This window comes from Paramormyrops kingsleyae, chromosome 16 (assembly GCF_048594095.1).
Source record: "Paramormyrops kingsleyae isolate MSU_618 chromosome 16, PKINGS_0.4, whole genome shotgun sequence".
Classification (NCBI taxonomy): domain Eukaryota; kingdom Metazoa; phylum Chordata; class Actinopteri; order Osteoglossiformes; family Mormyridae; genus Paramormyrops; species Paramormyrops kingsleyae.
This window is the reverse complement of record NC_132812.1, coordinates 23,349,567-23,371,237: the sequence shown is the minus strand read 5'-3', so window position 1 is coordinate 23,371,237 and position 21,671 is coordinate 23,349,567. Positions and strand designations below refer to the sequence as shown.

The 21,671-nt window shown below is 42.8% G+C and overlaps 1 protein-coding gene across 4 annotated transcripts; it reads left to right on the top strand.

Annotated features, from left to right (window-relative positions):
- The first annotated feature begins 1,171 nt into the window (after positions 1-1,171).
- On the top strand, positions 1,172-21,020 carry LOC111858414 (neurexophilin-2). 4 transcript variants are annotated; one of them, XM_023840183.2, is made up of 7 exons: positions 2,097-2,330; positions 3,362-4,055; positions 4,378-4,453; positions 4,652-4,756; positions 4,906-7,283; positions 7,511-7,662; positions 18,469-21,020. In XM_023840183.2, the coding sequence occupies exons 6-7, from the start codon at positions 7,618-7,620 to the stop codon at positions 19,204-19,206; spliced, it is 783 nt and encodes a 260-aa protein (XP_023695951.1). In that variant the 5' UTR covers positions 2,097-2,330; positions 3,362-4,055; positions 4,378-4,453; positions 4,652-4,756; positions 4,906-7,283; positions 7,511-7,617; the 3' UTR covers positions 19,207-21,020. The 4 variants fall into 4 exon arrangements, with proteins under 4 accessions (XP_023695950.2, XP_023695951.1, XP_023695949.2 ...); XM_023840182.2 differs by lacking the exons at positions 2,097-2,330; positions 7,511-7,662; positions 18,469-21,020 and adding an exon at positions 1,172-1,966 and having other exon boundaries at positions 4,906-5,503; XM_023840181.2 differs by lacking the exons at positions 7,511-7,662; positions 18,469-21,020 and having other exon boundaries at positions 2,134-2,330; positions 4,906-5,503.
- Positions 21,021-21,671: the final 651 nt, after the last annotated feature.

Here is a 21,671-nt window from a genome sequence, read left to right as displayed (position 1 = left end):
GTTTTGAAGAGTACGGTTTTGCTCATACTTACTCCTTTTTTGTAATTCTGCTGGGCAAACAAATGTGCTCCCTGGGGTATCATTACATTTTAATTTTACCACTAACAGGATGTGATGGACATACTGCCACCACGTGGCTGACCTGTGTATCAACTTTTTAATCAAAAGTTTCATGTCCAATATTCATGTTCTCAAGCTGAAGTTTAGTTGCTGGGATCTTTGTTTTTGGAGCATTATCATGATCTATATGCTACCTGCATAGGAAATAATGAATATGAGGCATATAAGTTAATTTCACAAATTATCTACAGGTTTCACAAGTACGAAAATGCACAATACGTGTATAGGTCTAATCATGTCTTTCGACCACGAGCTTTGATGTATTAGTTGATGGGTTCTGTGGCTTTGGAGCATTAGGATTCCCCATGTAGAAAAGTAAAGGACATGTTGGTTTAAATTAATATTTAAATTTATTTTATTAAATTCCTTGTTATTCCATTTTGAAACCATTTTGATATGTCAGTGACTGTCTATAGCTAAGTGAGCGTATGAATGCACACCAAGAGCTAGATTATATCACATTTTCACATTTTATTGGATGTAGTAATTGAATAAGCAATATATGTATGCAATTTCACAAACATACACGAATTTGTGAATGTGGGGCTTGTCTATTTTTGTAATGTTTTAACACAGTAAATACAAGATCTGTGAATGCGTGGCGAATATCGAACCCACTAACCCACCAACTTTACTCCGGTCGAGTACCAAACAGGAACAAAACAGAGTAAGACTCCTCGTGGCACCAAATAGCCATTAATGGTGTGACGTTCGCGGGGAACGAGTCCCTTACAGGAGGAACTACACACCAACATTCACTTCCTTGCAAAGATTCGTTCTTTTTGTTTTTTCCGCTTGTTCTCAGAAAAATGACGTGAATACTGCTTTCCTTCTCATCCATGGCCAGTGAGAGTCAGAGAGACATGTAAGGGCGGGCTGTGAACCACTGAACGTATACGCCTACAGTGAACAACTGAGAAACTGTGTCCGAATTTAGGGGCTGCGTCCTTCGAGGCTGCGTTCAAACTCCAAATGCGTCACAATTGTGCGACAAGGGCATCCCATTTGGAAAGTTCCTCCAAATTTGGTCTAGAAATGCGTCCTTCTTTTCCCGTTCCGCGTAGGACCCACTAAACGGATCCTTCGTAGCCCAACATATACCAAGATTCATTGCGCAGAGGCAAAATGGGTGTCCCGGCTAAGCGATAGGAGCAGCACTTTGTGACTCAAGAATTTTTTTTCTGGAACAGGGACTTTTGTGTTCATCGCTATAGTTATGTGACCATACTGCGTAGCAGAAACACGGAATTGAGTTCATTATGATTGTTATGAAACAGTGTTATTTTTGCATGTTATTTTATTTTGCATATTAATTTTTACTGTCTCAGGTTTTTCTATTCAGTCATAAAACACAAATTAAATAGTTTCACTGCTGTACCGAAATGGCACTGCGTACCCAAGCAGATAGCTGCGCTCGACTAGGTGTGAGACTGAAAAAGTCTCTGCACACCCTTACTTGTTCATGATAGTGTCAGATAGCACCGTGCCAGACTCGTGCCTGTCAGTCCCTTAACAAAATCTGCAGTTACGTGCTCAGAAAAGGACAGCTGTTCGTGTATCATTACCCCTAGGTTCCTGGCAGACGCTGATGGAGACCGTGTGAATGATCCAAGCTGAACAGTAATGTCACGGTGGATGGTAGGGCCGGCAGGGGAGACAAGATGCTCAGTCTTGGGGAGATTAAAGTGACGCGATGGTCCCTCGTTCAGGCTGCGATGTCATGCAGAAATCCGAGCTAAGATTGTAGTGTCGTCAGGACTCAAGAAAGAAGGTCAAGTGGATCTGGATGTCATCGGCGTAATAGTGGTAGGACAAGCCATGCGACAGAACGAGCTTACCTAGAGAGGTAACGTAAAGAGAGAAGATTTACAACTAAATAGATTCCTCACCCTTACCCTCACTCTCACCCTTATACTAGTGCAGCCAGAGGAATGATGAACGTCGCGTCTCCTGTTCATACTCCACAACTGTAGGGGGCGGTGTGCGTGGTGCGCTAGTTTTCCACAGCTTTAGAAATGTATAGAAAAAGAATCAATTGCGTGTGATTGGTTAAAAAAAATTGTGCAGCGCGTTTTTCACGTCACTGTTGAAAAACGTACAAACTGAATTTTAAACTAAATTGTAACAAATTTAAGTACAGTTTTCGAGGTTTGTAACAGATATTGGAATGACTTTGGAAAAATGGAGGAAAATATGCTGCAGTTTTAAATGTAAGTAGTTGTTAATTTGCGGATACCCTATTTTCTGCACTTTTTATCGATAAAACTTAACAGGAGAGAGTGGTAGAAACAGTATCGACTGTCGTTAAATAGCCGACATCAATCTTTAAAGTGTATTAACTTATCTTTTATTTATTTTACCAAAGTAGGTAACCACATAGTTTATCCATACAACTAATAAGCGTGTTTGTAACTTCGGGTGGTTAGGATTTGTTTAACTGTGAGCAGGCTGACGAATATCGTTTGAAGATGTGTTAATTATATAATTAAAAGGTTTTATTCTCCTCGAATTTGTAGTTTATTGGCTGTATTTATGTGTGAAAGAAGGCCTAATACGTTGCTTTTAGTACGCATGCCAGAGCAGGAATTTCTCCAAAACGCGAAAGCTGAAGGCTTTATTATTATTATTATTATTATTATTATTATTGTTGTTATTATTGTTGTTATTATTGTTACAAGCAGCTGGCTTAATGAATGTTAATTTGGGAAATGTCATAAGAGTCAGGGAAGTCTCGGTACACGGAACAGTATTTCATGACCCGTGGTCGACGCCTGACTTCAGCAAAACAGCATTCGGGGAAGCCCGGAGTGGGCGGGGTGGCGGTCGCCGTCGGTCGCAGCCCGAGCTGTATCGTAGCTTTTCGGGTCTTCAGCTACCTGGCTCACTGCTTGGGATTCCCATCTAATGAGGGGAAAAATAACTAAAATAGTTTTACTTCCTTATCTTGATTCTTGTTGCCAGTGAATTTGAAATACAGGATCGACCACAGGGAGTATTGTTATTGACTATTAATGGATCCCTAAAGGGTGGTAGTGACAACTGTTCTCAAAACTGAAATAATCAGAATCCACTCTGTTGGTCACTTTTTAAAAAAATGAAAACTGCTTCAACAGTCCATTCCATGTTTTGGAGGACAGGCATGATGCTGATGTAGGATAAAAACCAGTTTGTTTTGTTATGACAATCTTACAGTCCTCTTCTGGTGCAGTAGTTCATTGTTTCTGCTACACTTGCTCCACAGATTCAGCTCTGTAGTGAAGCAGAACTCTAGTTTGGTCCCAGTCTGCTGCAGAGCTGACCAGCCTCGACCAGGGGAAGTCACCGTGTGCACATGCCTCGCAGGCCTCGGCCGCCTCTCTGCGTGGGTACCAGTCCCCCCAAGCAGATAATTCAGCTTGCCTTTGGCGAATCGACCCATGGAGCCTCACGCTTTCCGCAGGGTGGAAAATGCGACGGCGTGCTTGGTAGCTGTGGCAGGAATGTTTCTGAGGTGCCAGAGAGACAGTACCCTAACAGGAGGGATGCAGAGCACGGGGAGATGATGGAGGGCAGTGCCGGCACCAAGAACAGCAGCGGCAGCATCATCATCAGCGACGAGGACACCCAAACAGACACTCTGGGCAGCAATGAGGCTTACTCCATCTGTCTCCTGGAGGATGACGGATGCACAGACAACACGCTCTGGATTCTGGAGAATGATGGATTCCCGGACAGGAAGACAGTGGTTTGTTTATCCAGCGATCAAGGGGCGGGAGCTGAGTTTGGTGGGACTGTTGAAGACCTGGACGATTCTAGTGAATCCCTGTCATGCTGGTCCACTGCATCCGGCCCCTCCCTTGCTGTGGAGCACAGTCCTGCAGTGCTCTGCAAAGACTGTGTGAAGCTCTTCAGAAAGATGAAGAAAAGGAAGAACTGGAAAAACACCATTGACTATGGTGAGCTTGCAGATAAATTGTTTTGTTTACAACTAAAGACTGCTGGAGGAGCTTCCGCTTCTGATTGGTTCAGCAGTTTTACATAAAAAAACAAAAATCACAGAATTTCTGCTATGCTTGAACACACAATAAAATGTTTCCATTTTCCCAACACAATGTATTTGCCAATTTTGTGTGTATTATCCCAGTTTTTTGATATCCTGTTGGACATCATAGTCCTTGTTAAAAAAAGGAGTACTTCAGATGTGTGTTCCAGTTAACATTTCGTATTTTATGTGGTTTATTTTAAAATATTCCCGTTTACCACCTTTGCTATTCACAGATCCTACTTCCTTATCATGTGAAATGTGGGTTCTGAAAAAAAGATGGCACCCAAGAAGATTTCACAATGTCAAGGGGTATGTTCAGAATCATTTCCAAATGGCAATGCATTTGTCAGAGTTACTGCTTCACGGTCACCTTTCCTATGGGTACGTCTGTTGTGAAGTAGCATTTGTTGGTCTACAAGCAGAGTCACTGAGCTTCAAATAACATTGCGGACCAAGCCTGTGCATCATGGTGTCCCACTCTTCAGTGTTTGAATGTTTGATTTCCAGAAAGTTGTGGGCACATTTAAGCCGAATAAGGAAGGCTAACTTGAGCAACGGAGACCCTGTAGGGACAAAAAGGTTTTGCTCAAGACCCCCTGTGTTTCTACAGAGGTATGATATATAGTCCTTATGTTGTTTTATGTTATTTCTATGTTTTGGTGGTGAGTTCCACTTGGTTTTTTAACTATAACCTGCCTTTTTCTGAAACCTATTTTGGAGTTGTTTGCATCTCTAAGGTTCTGGTGTCCTGTGTATCTCAGGAACCTGGCAAGGTGCAAGTCAGTCCCGGTCCAGAGCAGGCGGCAGGTGAGGGGGCCGAAGACGCTCCAAGTGGCCAAGCGCAGACGCCTTCAGAAGAGGAGCAGGAGGAGGAAGCCGTGCCAGTCGAAGGGATCGGAGTCCCTTGCAGCCTCTCTGCCCACCGGCTCGGACGCGGGTGTCTGGGTGGCTGACAGTGGTATTGGACAGGAGCTGGACAGGGCTCGCCGGGTGCTGGACTTCGATAAGACTGAGCCTCTGGAGCCGAGTGGCGGGTCTCTGGGCTGCAGTGCCACTCAGTTGGGCACTAAGAGCTCCTCGCCGTGTAAGAAGTCCCCAAAAAAATTTTCCTGGGTGGGAGAGGGGGGCTTTAGATCAATGCTCTCTGAGCTCCAAAAGTGCAGAAGCACTGTTGTAGAAGAACTTCACAACTCCATGTCTTAGTAAGTTTAATTGGTTTTGCCTAAGCACGGGTTTGTGTATTAAATGCTGATCAAATTGTGTTAGAACCTGGATTGATGAAGCTGTCTTTTTATAGTACTGGATTTGTTTTGCTGTGGAAATGGGAGATGGCAGTCTTAATAAACTAGACTAATTTGACAGTCAGTTATGAATATTTTTTGTTGAACCTTGGCTAACATTTGCACCTTTGATTTCCAGTACAGGGCAGTAAGTAGAGGACCTTGTCACGTACGTAGTAAGGCAGCCATTCTCTCAGAATTAACACAATTCAGCTCACTTGTTTGTTTGCAAGTATAGCCTGGGTTTTGTTATGCTGTTCAGTAAATGATCTAATCCAAATTGACGTTGCATAGCTGCCGGATTTGCATTTCTTGCCATGTATGGAAGTCAGGCCTGCAAGGTAACCAAGCGATTGTCAATTGACAGGTTGACTGACGAATCCATTGTTGCTAATATATTGTGCATTTTTTTGTTCTTTGTTAATATGAGGTCCTCTTGTTAGATTTAAGATTAGAAAGGCTGACAGAATCAATGCACGCATACAAATGCGGATTCCTCTAACCTTAAGCCCAGGAGGATGGTCCTGTAATTATATGGTAATTAAAACGAGCCTTGTCAGTCGCAATTAAAACAAAGAAGCACCCTCGTAATTGTTATAAACGACGGTGTTTGATTCGATTTGTAAGTAAGAGAATGAGTTAGGTATTGTATTAATCATTTAAGCCCTAATTATCTTACCATCATAGCCCTCAAAGCAGATTCGCTTAAATTACTGCACGAACACGTTTAACCTCACGGGGGCGCCAGTTCATCACGGGTTTTTGCCGCCTTGGCTCAGGAACGCTACGGTTTGTAGGGATTCTTCGGGAATAGCAGATAACTGTGCGGTGGATTGATTTGCAGTGAACCATAAATTAAAAATCGAAATTTCGTCTAAATGTGAAGATCGTGTTAATTGTGTAGCCTTTTAAATTTACTGGCCATTTGGGAGCTTTGATGTCAAAATTCAATTATTCTATTGCAGCTCTTTATAAATGGTGTTTTCATGAAAGATGACAGTCACTGAAATGCATATTTAAAAATGCGGGAATTGGGTAGGCCTATACATACTTAGTAGTCATATTGTAAACCAATCAAATCCCACATTTTGAAAATACAGCAGTAATCTCTCTTCTGAACATGTTATAAGTCCTGCACAATTTGCAAACCAGATTTCTCTAAAATGCATCTGTAAAAACAAGTTATTGTTGAGAAAGCAAATTTGGACTTTAATGGGTTAAAATAAAGTTGACGTATGCTTTCGCTTAAAAAAAAATAAATGGCATGGAATCGAGCATATCACAGGCGCACAAGTCCTTGGCCGAACTTCAGAAGGAGAAGTATATAATTCATTCTGCAAAGTCGCACCCTTTCGTTCTGGCGCTGACAGGCGGACGCACTTCGCACTGTGGGAAAGGACTGAACATCTGTACGAATCTGTACAGATCACGAAATAAAAATAGCCATGCAGTATTAACATCAACCACTGTTTTTACGCTAAAGACAAAATGAGACATTTTCCCAAGACAAGTACACGTCTGTAATCGCTTTATAGCGTCACTTAGGAAAAGTCTGAAGAGACAGAGAGCCAGTAAAGGGCTAAGAGGATTTGAGTCGACCAGTCATCCAACAACGCGATTACATTTCCTAATCAAGGCAGACTAAGAAAATTAGATCGACACTTTTGTTCAGCACTGCCGGGCTGTTTTTAGGTAGGTTAATCCCAAAACTCTTACTGGAGTTTGCACGTCTGGATGAGCTGAGCATCAGAGAAGTTTATTGCTGCCTTATCGGAATCCTTTGGGACTTCGCCGAAGAGTCTGAATATTTTAAAATTCCGCAGCCGAGTGGAGGACAATACCGTAGCGCAAATGAAAGGGTAAGGTGCTCTGAATTATATATACATGTGTTACAATGGATTAATAATACAGCCTGATCAGAAATCGTCGGTTGCGCCAACCACGTATATAAAACGATTGTGCGCAAGGAATCCCATACAGTATGATTAGCAGTGTTTAGTTTAAATGTGGCTTAGGTTACTGCTGTTATCTTCGCTTTCATTTGCCCTAAAAAGCAACTCTGTTCACCTGTTTCCCCCTCATTCAGTTAACCACAGCAATATGGTGTGTCTGCTTGCGGGGACTACCAAATCTGCAAAAGTGGATTTATGCCCTTCTCAAGCGAAAGAAGTGGTTTAACGGAAGCCAGCAAAGATGAGAAGGCAGAACTCGTTCCTGATCTTTTGGTGCATGCATCTGGTGAGTTACATCCCCGCTGGGCTGCTGCCTGCGTTCGGGTTCATAGAGGGTAATGCTGCTTTTTATACGAGGTATCAAGGCAACGTTATTTTTCTGACTCTAGAAAACGGGGGTTTCGTATTTTAAGGCAGTTGCTTACTATCCTGAACATAATTTTTGTCCCTGTTAACTTTTTATATTTTGAAATTGTGTCTTAAGAGTTACGAATTAATCCGTACAAACGCGGAGTAGTCTATTTTTGATACGCTTCTTTGTAAAATTGATTGTAAAATTGAAATTTAAAAATCCCCGAGTGAATCCATTGGCACAAAACATATTTAAGACCCAATATCCAAGAGTGTCGGGATTCAAAAGAATTCATTTAAACTATTCGTGAAAATAATATTAATTATATAGGCTACACGCTTTAGTTTGATATGAAGGCGCTCGCAATTGAACTTAAGCTATAAACTGGAGTATTAGATTACATTTCAGTATATGCAGACAAAGCGCACTTATCTTTGTGGGGACTTTAATTTTTTATTTTCCGGTTAGATATGATTTTTTTTGTAGTTATATGACTAATAATTTGTAATAACCACAAAGTGTGGTCAGTCGAAGTTGGTCATCATTGTTGCGTTTTTCCACTACCTGGTTTTGAAGAACAATATTCGAGACATCCCGTTGGGACATATTTATTTTTATTTTATATTATTATCAAATGTTCATAGTGAAGTTTAAAATTGCATCAATAATAGGTATAACCGTAGTAAAATCGACACATTTAAAATACGAGTTGCATTTGCTTGTAACTCATTTCGTTTACATGCTAATAAAAGTGTCTGAGAAAGAAATCTGAAAAAAATTAAACTGGAGAATTGCCCCTCTGAAATATTGGACTAAATACTTGAAATCCCTACATACAGGCATGTAAAAATACGAGAGAACAAAGTGTTCTGTCTTTAGGAGGTTAGGCGTGAGATGCTTGCCGTCTATGGGGTCACCCTGGAAGTGTGTAAACGCTGCCCGTTTAATATGCGTTTCGTTGGAGAGTCCTGCCTTGTTTTGTGGCGTGCGCAAACTTCTGGTGATCTTTGTGGATCTCTGCGTGAACACCATTTGACTGGAGGAAGGTTTTGTACGAACAGGACACTGACTGGAACAGAATCTGTTGGTACTGGAGAAATCTTTAGTGTGATGTGCTGTTGAAGTGTATAGACTGTTTCATTCTCAAGCATCAAGCGTTTGTGGTAGGAAAAGAGATTTTATGCTCTGTACAAAAGATGCTTTCAAGTAATGCCCCTTTTCCCCTTGGCTTGGTATCCTATGAAGGATGAAAGTGACCCCCCCTTCATTTCCTCTACATTGGCGCTGCTTTGTCTTCTCTCGGCTGAGTTGTACACGATTCCAGGTCGTCTTTTTCCCCTATTTCCTTGTAGGTACTCCGTACAGGTTGAGATTTATGTGAATATATTTATTGCAGAGACTGTGACGTTCCTTCTTTTCTGGGCTCTCTTTCGGAAGGAACACGGGCGCTTCGCCACAGAGGATCCATGTTCCCCTAAAGCAGGGGTGTCAAACTCCAGTCCTGGGGGGGCAGAGCCCTGTGTAGCTTAGTTCTTTCCCTGTTCCACCACAAATGATTCCGCTGAAGAGCTGTGTGGTAGGCTAATTAGCACAAGAAGTTGAATCAGGTGTGTTAAATGAAGGTAAACCAAAAACTGTGCTGGGCTCCGGCCCCCCAGGACTGGAGTTTGACACCCCTGCCCTAAAGCACACTGACCTGCCTTGATGAGGCTGTGTTATGCTACTGCCACCACGGTAGACCTCCAGGGGGCGCTCTTTTCAGCCCTATCTGTCCATTACATCACAAACCTCATATGGCCCTCCTAAATCTTGCGTGCAGGGCATTGACTGTTCTTGCTCAATTTGCTTGAACATTTTTATTCAAAGCAGCTGGAACGTCTTGGTAGCTGATTAGAGCTCTGTGCCGGCAGTATTTGCTTTGGTCAACCCATTCCTTCCTTATAAGAAAATAGTTTCAATGATGTGTTTCATCTTATTTCATGTCAGTTTGATTGATTTAAAAAAAAATCTTTTTAAAAGCAATTTTTCCATGCAAGACCTATTCACCAAATGTGTCAAACCTCTGGTTTTGATAATTGATGCATAATCAATAAATGGATGGAATTAATTTTGCTTACTGGTTGCAAATTATTGAGCCTAGTTAATAATTATAACTGTATAAGAGTTATAGCATTTTTGAGTGTTTTGTGCTGTTTCTGGTGTTTATTATCAATACTGTGAATGTTTCCTGTCACCAAGTTGCCTTTGTTTTAACTACATGCTTTATTTCAGTAATTTTGAAGAATGTTGCCGTGAAATGCCCATTAGACCGTTTAGTTCAATTCTGGTTGGATCCTGGGGAAGCAGTTTACCATCCACTCTGCCTGATGTTGGTGTTGAGACCCACATGTAGCCCGCGCTGAAGCCGGGGCTGGCCGGTCACACTGGTGTGCAGATTAGCGGCGTTCTGTTCCACGTCACTGATCCCAGGGCAGTTTGGATTAGCGCCCGGCCATGTGACGCGAGCAGCGAACGGAGCAGAGACCACAGCAGAGTGGACAGCAGCGGCCGGGGGGAGGGGGGAGGTAACTCCTCCAAGCTGCCTGGACTGTTTACATTGGGAGGAACCACTCAAACACCACTCAAATGGCTCTCCATGTGACAATCCACCTAACGGAAGATGACCACTGGCTGTCAGTAGATCTCCCTCTTGTGACTCTGTTGCTTTGATTATAGATTATGTATGAAAGTCCCCGCTTTTTTCTCACCAACGGTTACTGCGTGTCTTACCGGTGGGGGAGACCATAAACCATCTTCTGTAACATCACCCTGGCGTGCCGTAGGGTTAGGCAGGACATCAGTTGGTGTCTAGGGACCGTCTTCAAAGTACCACTTCATTAATTCCTTCTCCAAAGGCTCTGTCTTCACTTCTGTTCCTTTCAGTTTCCTAATATGTGTGTTTCTTTATTGTATATGCAAAGGGAACCCAAACACTGAAAAGAATAATAAAAATATACCAGAGGGAGATTAAGAATATGGCCTTAATCCCACACTTCTGATAATATGGAACAGGCTGATCGATTAGTTTTTCAGGAAGCTTATGTCAAAAAAATAAAAAAAATAAACGGCTTGGCCTTGGGATTGTGCCAGCCTTGTAAGGTTTTTCTGCTCTGGTACTTTATCATCGCTGTGAATTACAGAGCTGCCGGGCTGTGATAAGAGCGTGTCGCTTTCTGAGCCCCGGACCCTGGACAATAAAAACGCTGTTTATATTCTAGAGGGCCGCCGCGGGCCAGGCTTCCCGTTCACCTTCCTCTATAGGCTCGGCCCGCTGAAAGGGCTGCAGTGGCTGAGACTGGAAGACAGGGGGCGCCCTGCCAGTCTTAATTGGCCATGAATGCAAGATGGTCTTGCCATCTAAATATGAAAACATGTCTGGATTCTCTCTGCCTTTTGGCAGGTATTTATGTGTTCATATTGGGGTCACGTTCTATTGCGGGAACACTGGGTTCTTTAATCCAAAGTTCCAGGCAACACTGTGAGAGCTGCAGCTGGAAGGAATGTTATATGAGCTGCTTCTGTTAAGTGTTGAAAACAAATCTTTGTTGATTAATTCCATGATGATTGGTAATAAGGGTAAAATGTAAGTAAATTGGCTATATTGTCTATTTTAGTTGTGGCTATCAAAGCATTGTGAAATCCTATAAACACATCAGTATAGAAACAGTCGTCGTCATAGTCCCAATACCTTCAATGATTATATGAGATATATAGCAGCAGAATGTATGGATTGATATATGTGACTGTCATATCCCTGTAGTTTAGATGCATGAATCCTGTACCGTATAATCTTCAAACTAAATGCATAGTGTTTTAATGAAGCTTATTGTAAAACAGTGAAAATATGCAAACATTTTTCCGGAACAGATTTGTGCAATTAACACCGATAGACAAATCAGTCTTTCGAAGCATCAAATGCATGTTGACGAAGATTGAAAGAATATGTGGATTGAGTGCTGTACAGCTATAACGATCCAGGTGCATTCAGATGGTCTTTAATTTCACTTAATTAACCAGTCACAGAATTTAGAAAATGAGTGTTCTAGCTGATAATGACTGCAATAACAATGAGCTGTGAAGATACACTCTCTACTCCAGGCTCTGATGAAATGGGTGAATGCAGATGTTACAGGGATATTAATCTGTGCTTTTAATAAATGAATGGGTGTATTTATTTTGATTTTTGAAGACATCTTGGCTTCATACAGACCTGCTTGCTGTCTGTTTAGCGAAACTTCCTATTACTTGTAAATGCACAGAAAGGGCAGTACACAGGTTCTCGAGCACCTAGACTCCTGTAGATTTCAGCTCTTATCGGACTTGGGGAGCACATTCAAATTTCCCTGATTTACAAATTGGTTAGCATGATATACCTACCCTAGAAGCTGGATCAGTTTTCTCGGTTCCTTCCTCAATTTAATTGGCTCTGGGTCATGTCAATCACAGAATGCGATTTTCCCAAATACATGTTATGTGATGCGACTATAATTTTAGTAGTTCTCAGAATTGCATGAAAATACACATAATTATTGTGAAATTTTATGAATGCTGGCACTTCGGATGCTCTCAGAACAATCAACACACATTGTTCCCGCTGAAAACTATGAGGTTGTTCATGGAGATGGGCTTTGGGCTGTCTTTGGGCTGTCTTTGGGCTGTCTTTGGGCTGTCTTTGGGCTGTCTTTGGGCTGTCTTTGGGCTCTCTACATTAGCGTGAGCAGCGTTAGCTCATCAAGATGCAGCTGCCTGATCTCTGGTGAGTGTTTAGCAGTGAGTTTGCTCAGCTTGTTCTCATCCTGTAAAATTCTTACCCTAGAGGGAAATCACAGGAGCTCACACTCTGCATTTTGGAAAATGGCAGCAAAAAATACCTAACAGGTAAAGATGGACGATCTTCGTCACATAGATAAATTTTTGTGTATTGATTTTTTTTCCCCCATTTTATAACATAATGGAATATGAACACTGGGGCTGGTGACCTAGGAGACTGTGAGCGCCCTTCTGCCCGATGAGGTCATGGATACGGAGGGTGGATCCAAGTGAAAATCACTGGTCCATTTCGCTCCAATCACGTTAGGCGAATAGGAACTTTCCCACCACTCACCGGGTTGCAGGGTCTTAGGGATGACGTTCATGCTCAACCTCAAGGTGAGGGCCTTCTGTGGCAGCAGAGCTTCCATAGAGTCCTACTTATCAGTCACTAAGGACATGGAGGACTTCACCTGCGTGAAATGACTGAGCCTTCCGCTGTCAGGTATCACTTCATATCTGGCTCAAGCTGGCGTGATTTAATTGCAGAACACCGAGCATCAATTGTAAATTTAATCAAATAATGGATTATTTTGTTTCCTTTGGTATAGTATAGTATAGTAGTATGGTATAGTATAGTATAGTAGTATGGTATAGTATAGTCTGTTGCTTTTAGCCGTTACATTTTTTCTGCTGTGTTCTAGAACATGCTTAATTCACAGCTTCTGATCTGTTGACAATTGGCCCAGCAATCTGGCACCAAATGACTAGATGTGTATTTGTTCCCAGATTGGGGTGGGGGTGGTAGTTTTGTCGGAAATTACTGTTTAATGCTAGGACAGGCTATTCACGCCTCATATTAATTCATTATACAGCAATCTGCCCCAGTAATTAAATCTATTACTTTCATCCACGAGACGGGATTTGACAACCAGAGAATAAGCAGTCTGAATCTTGTCCTATTGTTCAGTCCTTCTGTTTCGTTGCCTCTCCACACTGAGCTCATTCTGATGCCGTGCAGTCCGCTCTCCGCACATTCTCTCTGATGTTCCTGCCTGCTCGTCAGAAAGCGAGCGACACCAGTGCTTCTCCTCTCTTTCTTCTTCAAAGGAAACACGACCTTCCAAAACGCGGGCGCGTGCGGCAGCTAGCAAAAAATAAGCACATTTTGCTTGGTCAAATTGGACTTCTGTCTGGGCTAAGTTAAAATTTAATAAATGAGACAATAATTAAGATTTAATATTTAAATCTTAAGAATTTAATATTTTAAAACTTGCAAAGACTATTCACAAGCCATTTAATCTGAACTGAAAGCAAAGCAGAAACACACTCTGGCAATTGAATTATACCCGATTCCAGAGTGGAAATATCAAGTCACTGAACACACTTAATCCTTGAAAGTCCAACAATAATAATGGCAGATGAAAAGACATATTAGAATGGAAAATATTGTAAAATGGGTCAGAAGTAAGATATTGTCAGACATTACACGTGGCTTCAAGTTTAATCAATATTTATGAGTACTTTCTGCTTTTCACACATCTGGTCTCTATAAAACACCACAGTCGATTGGAGTAAGGATTCATATAGAGATGGCGAGAGGTGAGGCTGTTAGGCTGTGGAGCACAGGATTGGACAGATCTCCAGGCTGGCAGGAGTGGTGAGCATTAACAGCCAATCAGCACCCAGCATGTGTGGCAATATTAGACACGTAATGCATGCAAACCCTCGGACAGAAATCACATGGAGTGGGTTCATGACAAGTCACACTCCACACCTCTGCACACAAGAAGTACATTATATACAGGAGCACTTAAGTGTCTATTAAGATGAAGAGTCCTCTGTTTGCTACAAAGAAAAATGCAATTAATTCTGCCAGCCATAATGTACAAGCAGACTCATGTTCACTTTCACAGTCTGTTTTGTACATAGGTTACCGACTAATATATATGCTTGTGTTGCAGTAATCTGTAACAATTAGCACTTAGGATGAAGCTGCTCATTGTCTATTTAGACTGTAATGTAAACATTACAGAAGAACAGCAGCTGAACTCCTCATCATCAGAGAGGGAGACGGATCGAATTCCGGGTTTTTTTTTTTTTTTTTTGAGACTGTGGTTTCTCGGATGATTCGTTCTCGTGGTGGAAGCTGTCATGTCTCCCTAATGAGGTTCCGATAATCAGGTAAGGGGTGATTTTAAGCACCGTTAAGCTGGCAACAAACCGTGCTCAGCCCCGCGTGAGGTTTTTCCCCTACCGACTCTTCCCCCTATCTGCCCAGCTCCTCGTTAGTGATGAATGTTGGGGAGAAACAGGCGTGAGCTGCCAATGCCAGGGGTCTCTGTTTCAAGTTTGGGGTCTCTGAGTTGTTGAAGACTAGGCTCTCAGAGAAGTCAGAGAATTTGAAAGCAAGAGGTATTTTTCTGAATCTGCAAACCCAAGGTGCATGTAGCAGTCCCTGAGCAGTCGGCTGTTTTGCCGGAAGGTGAGGAAAAACCAGGCATCAAACTAAAGAAATCTGCATAGAAGATAACTTTGCATTGTAAAATGCAAGCAAATTAGCCATGTAAAAAAACCAGCCCTGCGAATTACTGTGACCACTGAGGTAGTACTGATGTGCCGGGTTAATTGTTTTGCTCCCTTTATCCTGAGAAACGTCGCAAAGCATTTCTCCATGGAAGCAAAAGTGGACCTTGACTTTTTTGGATTCCCTCCAACTAAGGAGACGTTGACTCATGAACAGATCACTCTGATGTTTCCCAAAAACGTTCAGTATGGTGAAGTGGCACCTATATTTTTCCTCACTGTAGAATTACATATAAATCCTATTTAGCAGAGATTAACTGTAAAAATCTAATTCGATTGTGTTTAGTGGCAAAAGCTGCTTCTTGACATACTAGTGTACGGGGGGGTGGTATTGTCATTCATTCTCAGAAATCCTGGGAAGTACTACCTATAATCATAGTATTATCCATTGATATTAAAATAGGTGGTGATAGTTGTTTCTTGCCATTTAGCACCCCTAGACTGCCATTAACAGACCAGGTTGACCAAGATGCCACCTTATAGTTTAATTTGAGTATCTTGCTTCTTCCAATGACATCTTGGCCCCGGTGATTGTGCGATCAGTGGTATGCACACTGACACGCAGACCAGGGCGTGCCATCCTGTACACGTTTACCTCCATGTTACCGGTAAGAGGGCAGGTCTGTGCGCACGGCTGAGTGAGGGGCTGATGAGAGGAAGGATACTTATGGGGAGAATTTCTCTGACCTCTAGCAGGAAGATGCGTAAAAGCGGGAAGCCTGCTCCGAATCGCCCTTCAGCGAGGCACTCCCTGGGGGTGCGAGATTTTTAACAGCATCCTTCCCCCCCCTCCCCCCACCAGACGGGTGCCTCTGACTGCTTAATAATGTTCTGGAGCCTAGTTCTAGTCACTGTGGCAATTACCTTTACGTCAAGCCGTAAAAGATATGTCCACCCGTGGGACAGGAACTCTGCCCATTACATAATGCTCATTACGGGCTAATGTCGAGGCTGATTCATCCTGCCTTCAGTTGTCTGCCACCCATCTCGCCGCTGTAATTGCTAAACTGAAGCTCCTTGCGGGCGCCATGGAATGACAATTGGCACATCACATGTAATTAAATCACAGCCTCTCCAATGGGATCTTATTCATTAAGTAGTGACCTTAAGAGGTAGACCTAACTGCAGTTTCGTGGAACTAAAGATCCTTTCGTGTCTGTGTGTGGTCTAATCGGACCAGATACGTGTGGCTTCCACCAGCAGCTGCTCCCTCACACCTCCTACAGGCCCATGATGCATCTGCAACACAACCCATGCATGTCATAGTCCTATAGGTATTCTGTTCCTCATGCGTAGTCTGCAGCTCTGTGTCAGACTCCTCTGCTGGACCATATGCTACTTCACGATGCCGTCTGTGTCTCCAGAGAGGCCAGAGCACCATGCAGGTATTCAGGCACTTACTGCATTAGTCATCTGAAAGCCAGTTGTGCTCGACTTTCCTTAGAAAAGAAGAAAAGGATGACTGAATAAATATCAGACAGACAGAGTTACTGCTTCAATTCCTGCAGCATTTAACCTGTATTCAATATGTTCTCCCATGTCGTTGCAGATTGTTTTTAAGATCTTCTTTCAGAACTATGGCTTCCCAAATGCATAAATAAACCCGCATCATGCTGGATCAAGCAATTACAAGAGTGACAGATATTGTCTTTCTTCTCCAGGCAACAAAAAATAGAGCTTGAATGATTTCTTTTCGCAATACCACCTACATGTCAGTACAATTTTCTCAGTTGTTGTTCATTATGTGAAGAAAAAAAAAAAATCTTCATTTGCATTTAATGAGTTCATTGGACATTCATACCATACCTGAGGATTTTGCAAAGACTAGTTTCTGAGAGAGGCAGTTTCATTTTCAGCAGATACATTGGTAGGTACCAATCCGTATTGATAAATGAGATTGTGGGAGTGTTTCGCTTGATAAACTCGACTGTAAAGCCATCACTGGCTGATTTTCCTCTTAATTGACTCTTATAATGATGAGACACCTAATGTGATTTCCGAATAGTCTGCTCCCTCAGTTGTCCGTCATCTTCTCAGGGAAACGGAAGCAGTGGTGAGCATGATCTGTCCTGTCTCTCTCAAATGGAGGTTGAGTACTCTGTACATTATGCATCAGTCTCACAATATGCAGGAGATAAACTGACTCTGCATGAAATTGTGCCCTTAAGCTGGGTCTTATTTGTGTGCCTAATATGCTCCTAGGACTGCCTGTCTATCAAAATGCACATCATCATTATAACTCATTAAATTTCACTGTTTACATCCCTCTTAGCGAATAGTTACACAAATTCTAAAGAATTCTTAAAAAAAGAAAAAGAAAAAAAGAAAAGCTTACTTATGGCATTATGCAAATGCAATAATGTGGCACCTATCAGAGCGCTCAGAAGGCATGGCTAGTGGGGAGAATCTAGTTAGCTGTGTACACATATGCTTCAGTTATGCTTACGGCAAAAATTATAATTAGGAAGATGGAGCGTGCAGCCCTATCCATACGATTACCAGCAGGCTCCTCATCCGCAGCTGAAAATGATCCCCTCGACCAAGCCTTTGAAAAGTCTCCACAGCTAATTACAAATAAAGTACCAGCTAAGCTTATTGCGGTGAATTATTAAGACTTTATCTGAAGTGGACCAGGAATCAATCCCGTAGCACTCTGATGGTGCTGCAAGGCGTACGTTAACCTCTCAGTGTGCGGAGGGCGATGTTGCTTCTCCATATAAAATCTGTTCTTCTTTATCCAGGCAGCCCAAGACTGGCTTGGTTATTGTGCCATTATATGCAAAGTTCTTGTATGGAAATCAAACGTCACTTAATTAATGTTTCTGTATAATTTTGTTCAGAAATGATAATTTGTACAGTGAAAATGCATGCATCCATCCATCCATCCATCCATTCATCCATCCATCTTCTAGCCAATTATCTTGTCCAGGGTTGCTGGAGGGCCTGGAGCCTATCCCAGTCATCATGGGGCACAAGGGGCAGGTCAGGAGATACCCCGGATGGGATGACGGAAAAATAATTCCTTTAAATCGGAGTCGTATGCAGACTCATTAAACAAACATTTCGATTGCTTTGCTTCAGCTGCAGTGGTCTGCAGAAACTGAAATCAAAAGACTGGCGTTTGTGATGAGGTCTGTGACCACGACTGGATAAACTGCTTCAGAAAACAGATGGATGTGTAATTGGTGGGATGGTGTTGTTACCTCTGTGCTCTAATTATCTAGTCATTTTTAAACATTCTAAAAATTAAAGAGAAAAAATTGGCATTCTCAACCTGCTAAGCCTTGTTGGAGAGAAAACATTCACTGCCATTGGTTTTAATTTAATTTCTTGATTAATCTCTCTGTTTGTGTTTTCTTTCGAAAGGTTACTGGCAGCAGAGTGCAGGCTCCAGCGACAGAGCTTATCGAATGGGAAAATGAGCAGAATCTTCCTTCCAGCGTCGCCAGTCCCCGAATGGCAAACCCTCTGCGCTTGTTTGCCAAGAGCCCTTCTGGACTCAAGCAGGCAGCCAGGGATGTGTCGTATTTAGACAACATGGAGGACCTCTGGGACTGGCTGTCCAATCAGACGGACACACGGGAAACGCGTGCCAGGGCCAAGCGGAGACCCATCGTAAAAACAGGGAAGTTCAAAAAAATGTTCGGCTGGGGAGATTTCCACTCAAACATCAAGACGGTGAAGCTGAACCTGCTGATCACCGGCAAGATCGTGGACCACGGCAACGGCACGTTCAGCGTCTACTTCCGGCACAACTCCACCGGCCAGGGCAATGTTTCAGTGAGCCTGGTGCCCCCATCCAAGGTGGTGGAGTTTGAGATCTCACAGCAGTCCACACTGGAGACCAAGGACACAAGGGCCTTCAACTGCCGCATCGAGTACAAGAAGACAGACCGGGTCAAGAAGACGGCATTTTGCAACTTTGACCCATCCAAGACCTGCTATGAAGAACAGACCCAGTTTCACGACTCCTGGTTGTGCTCAAAGCCCTTCAAGGTCATTTGCATCTACATCGCTTTCTTCAGCGTTGACTACAAACTGGTACAGAAGGTTTGCCCTGACTACAATTACCATAGTGACACCCCTTATCTCTCTACGGGCTGAAGTCACTTCTGCATGTTTATGGGTCTCTTGGAGCACTGATGGTCTCTGGGGCCTTAGCTGACCTGTCTGGTGACCCTGCAAAGTCATAAACACCATGTGTTCCATCTCTGTCATGAGCAAATATCAAGTTTCCTCCAGATGTTGAGGGAGAGGATATGCTGTGGACTTTCTGACGAATTCCAGGTTTTGTGCCAGCCAACCGCATCACCATCAACCTCATTTTTAGATGTATAGTTAGGATCTACATTTTTTTTTAAAACAGATTGGAGTTGTTAATAAAACTTAATAGTCTTTTTTGCAGTGGAGGTGCACAGAATTTTTTTTTTTTCCTGTGACAGACCTTATTGTCAGATATTTCCTGCTTTCAGTTTTCTGGTAGGCAGACTGTTTTAGCTTACATTGTGCAGCTGATTCTGTGACAATTTAACATTGTCCCTCCCCTGAATAGGACTTTAAAAGCTTACTTGAAATCTTCCAATTTTGACCGAAGGCACTTGGCTTTAACGGACTGCAGCTCTGCTACCGAATGCTTTCGAGTATCACTCCAAGTAATCTTCAATTTCCCCCAAGCCACATATAAATTAAAATCCTACTTAGAGCTGTCCGACAAGACCGAGCAGAGCACAGGCTTGCAGTTTACGGGGTTCAGTTGGCTTGGTTTCAGTACCGTGGCAGAATTATACGGAGGTGCTTCGTCTGTGCTGGGGGGTGTCGGAGTCTGTCGGCGGGGGGGAGCATGTGTATGACAGTAAATCTACTTTTCTACTAGTATGCAACTAAATCATTGTATTTTGAGAGCCATATTCCATATACCAGGCACTTTCAGACCACAGTACAGCCCGTGCTGAAAAACAAATACGAATAATATTCTGTAAATACACCCTGTAAGCTTTATGGCGTTTTCCTGCTCCCGTTGTCATCCCGGTGTCTTTCATGGTATAAGCCTAGGACGCGTTTTACTTTCACTTTAAACGGAGAAGCGTGCCGTGAATTCAAAAGTTTAATTTCACATGCCGGGAGACAACTTCTTAAAATTGAGCCGCTACTCAGGTGGCTGGAATGAAGCTGGCAAGCGCTAAATATAACTTTGTCATGGTCTTGCCACAGAGCTCGACATTTCCGCGCTTTTAATTAACAGTAATTATAGTGAGAAATGCAATTTGCATATCGTGACTGAGCAGACCAGCGGCCGAAAGTAAAATTAACCTTGGCGATGTGAAGGTACGCAAGCGTGCCGTTCATATTTTGTTTACTCTCCTTTTTTCTGACTGATTTACTGTGGCTGAAAAGATAGAACCCCAGCCGTCCCATGAGGTAAAGTGTGAATTATCCTTTGCTCCCCCCTCTCTGAAACCATCCAATGTTACCGTGTCCTTACCTGCATCCTTGTTTGTGTTATGGTCCCGTGTAAAACGCTTTACATTTCATGTGTGCTCTTACCTTTATAAAACATCACTGTGCGTATTATGCACTTTATTGCTAAATCACTCTAACTCTCTGCAGTCATTTAAATGACGTCATACCTTTGGTCCTTGCTAGTGGTTATTCATATGTATAGTTTTTTAAGGTGTTTACCGTAGTAGGTGAATGAAATTCCTGGTTAATTATTCTGCAACTAATGACTCTGGCTTAATTTATTCTTAAAAATTACACGAACGAGGCATTTGTAAAAATGGGCTTGTTTTGAGATGTACCTGTATATTTGGTTATTTCTGGAAAATGTTTAGGCTTTATATAGGCTATGTATAGTGTACATTTTTGTTTACTCTGAAAAGGGTTTATTTTGTGATTAAAATTTTGTTCGGAAAACAGAAGCGGTCATCGCATCATTTTTACGCGGGACAAAGGCCTGGCAAGGATAATTTGGTTGGGTCTGACCTTTGTGATGACCAGACTTTACAACATTACAACTGTGGACACGTCATGCCCACCGCTGGGCATCCCCTCTCATCTGCAGTGGGGCACCATGCCGCAGCTGTACCACCTGCCGATTAGACTAGGTAATCCACCTGAAGCTAAGCAGGTTTGGACATGGCCAGTACTTGGATGGAAGGAAAGCTGGGTTGCTGCTGGAAGAGGTGTTGCTGTGACCCACAGATTAGCCCATCCTGGGGTCGGCATAGATCCCAGTGCAGTGATGGGAGCACTGTGCTGTAAAAATGGTGCCGTCCTTCATATGAGATGTAAAACCAAGGTCCTGACTATCTGGGGTCATAAAAGGTCTCTGGGCAGCATCGTTCAAAAGAGTAGGGGTGGTACCCCGATGCCTGGGCTCAAGCTGCCCACTGTGGCCCTTTCATATCTGGCCCCCCTTTATCTAACTGAATTCTCTCCTGTCCCTTCACCTCCTTAACTACTGTGTGGTGAGCGTACTGGCTCAGAATGGCTGCCATCACATCATCCAGGTGGGGGCTATGCAGTGGCTCCCCATTAGCCTTGTAAAGGATTTTGAGTGTTTGAAAGGC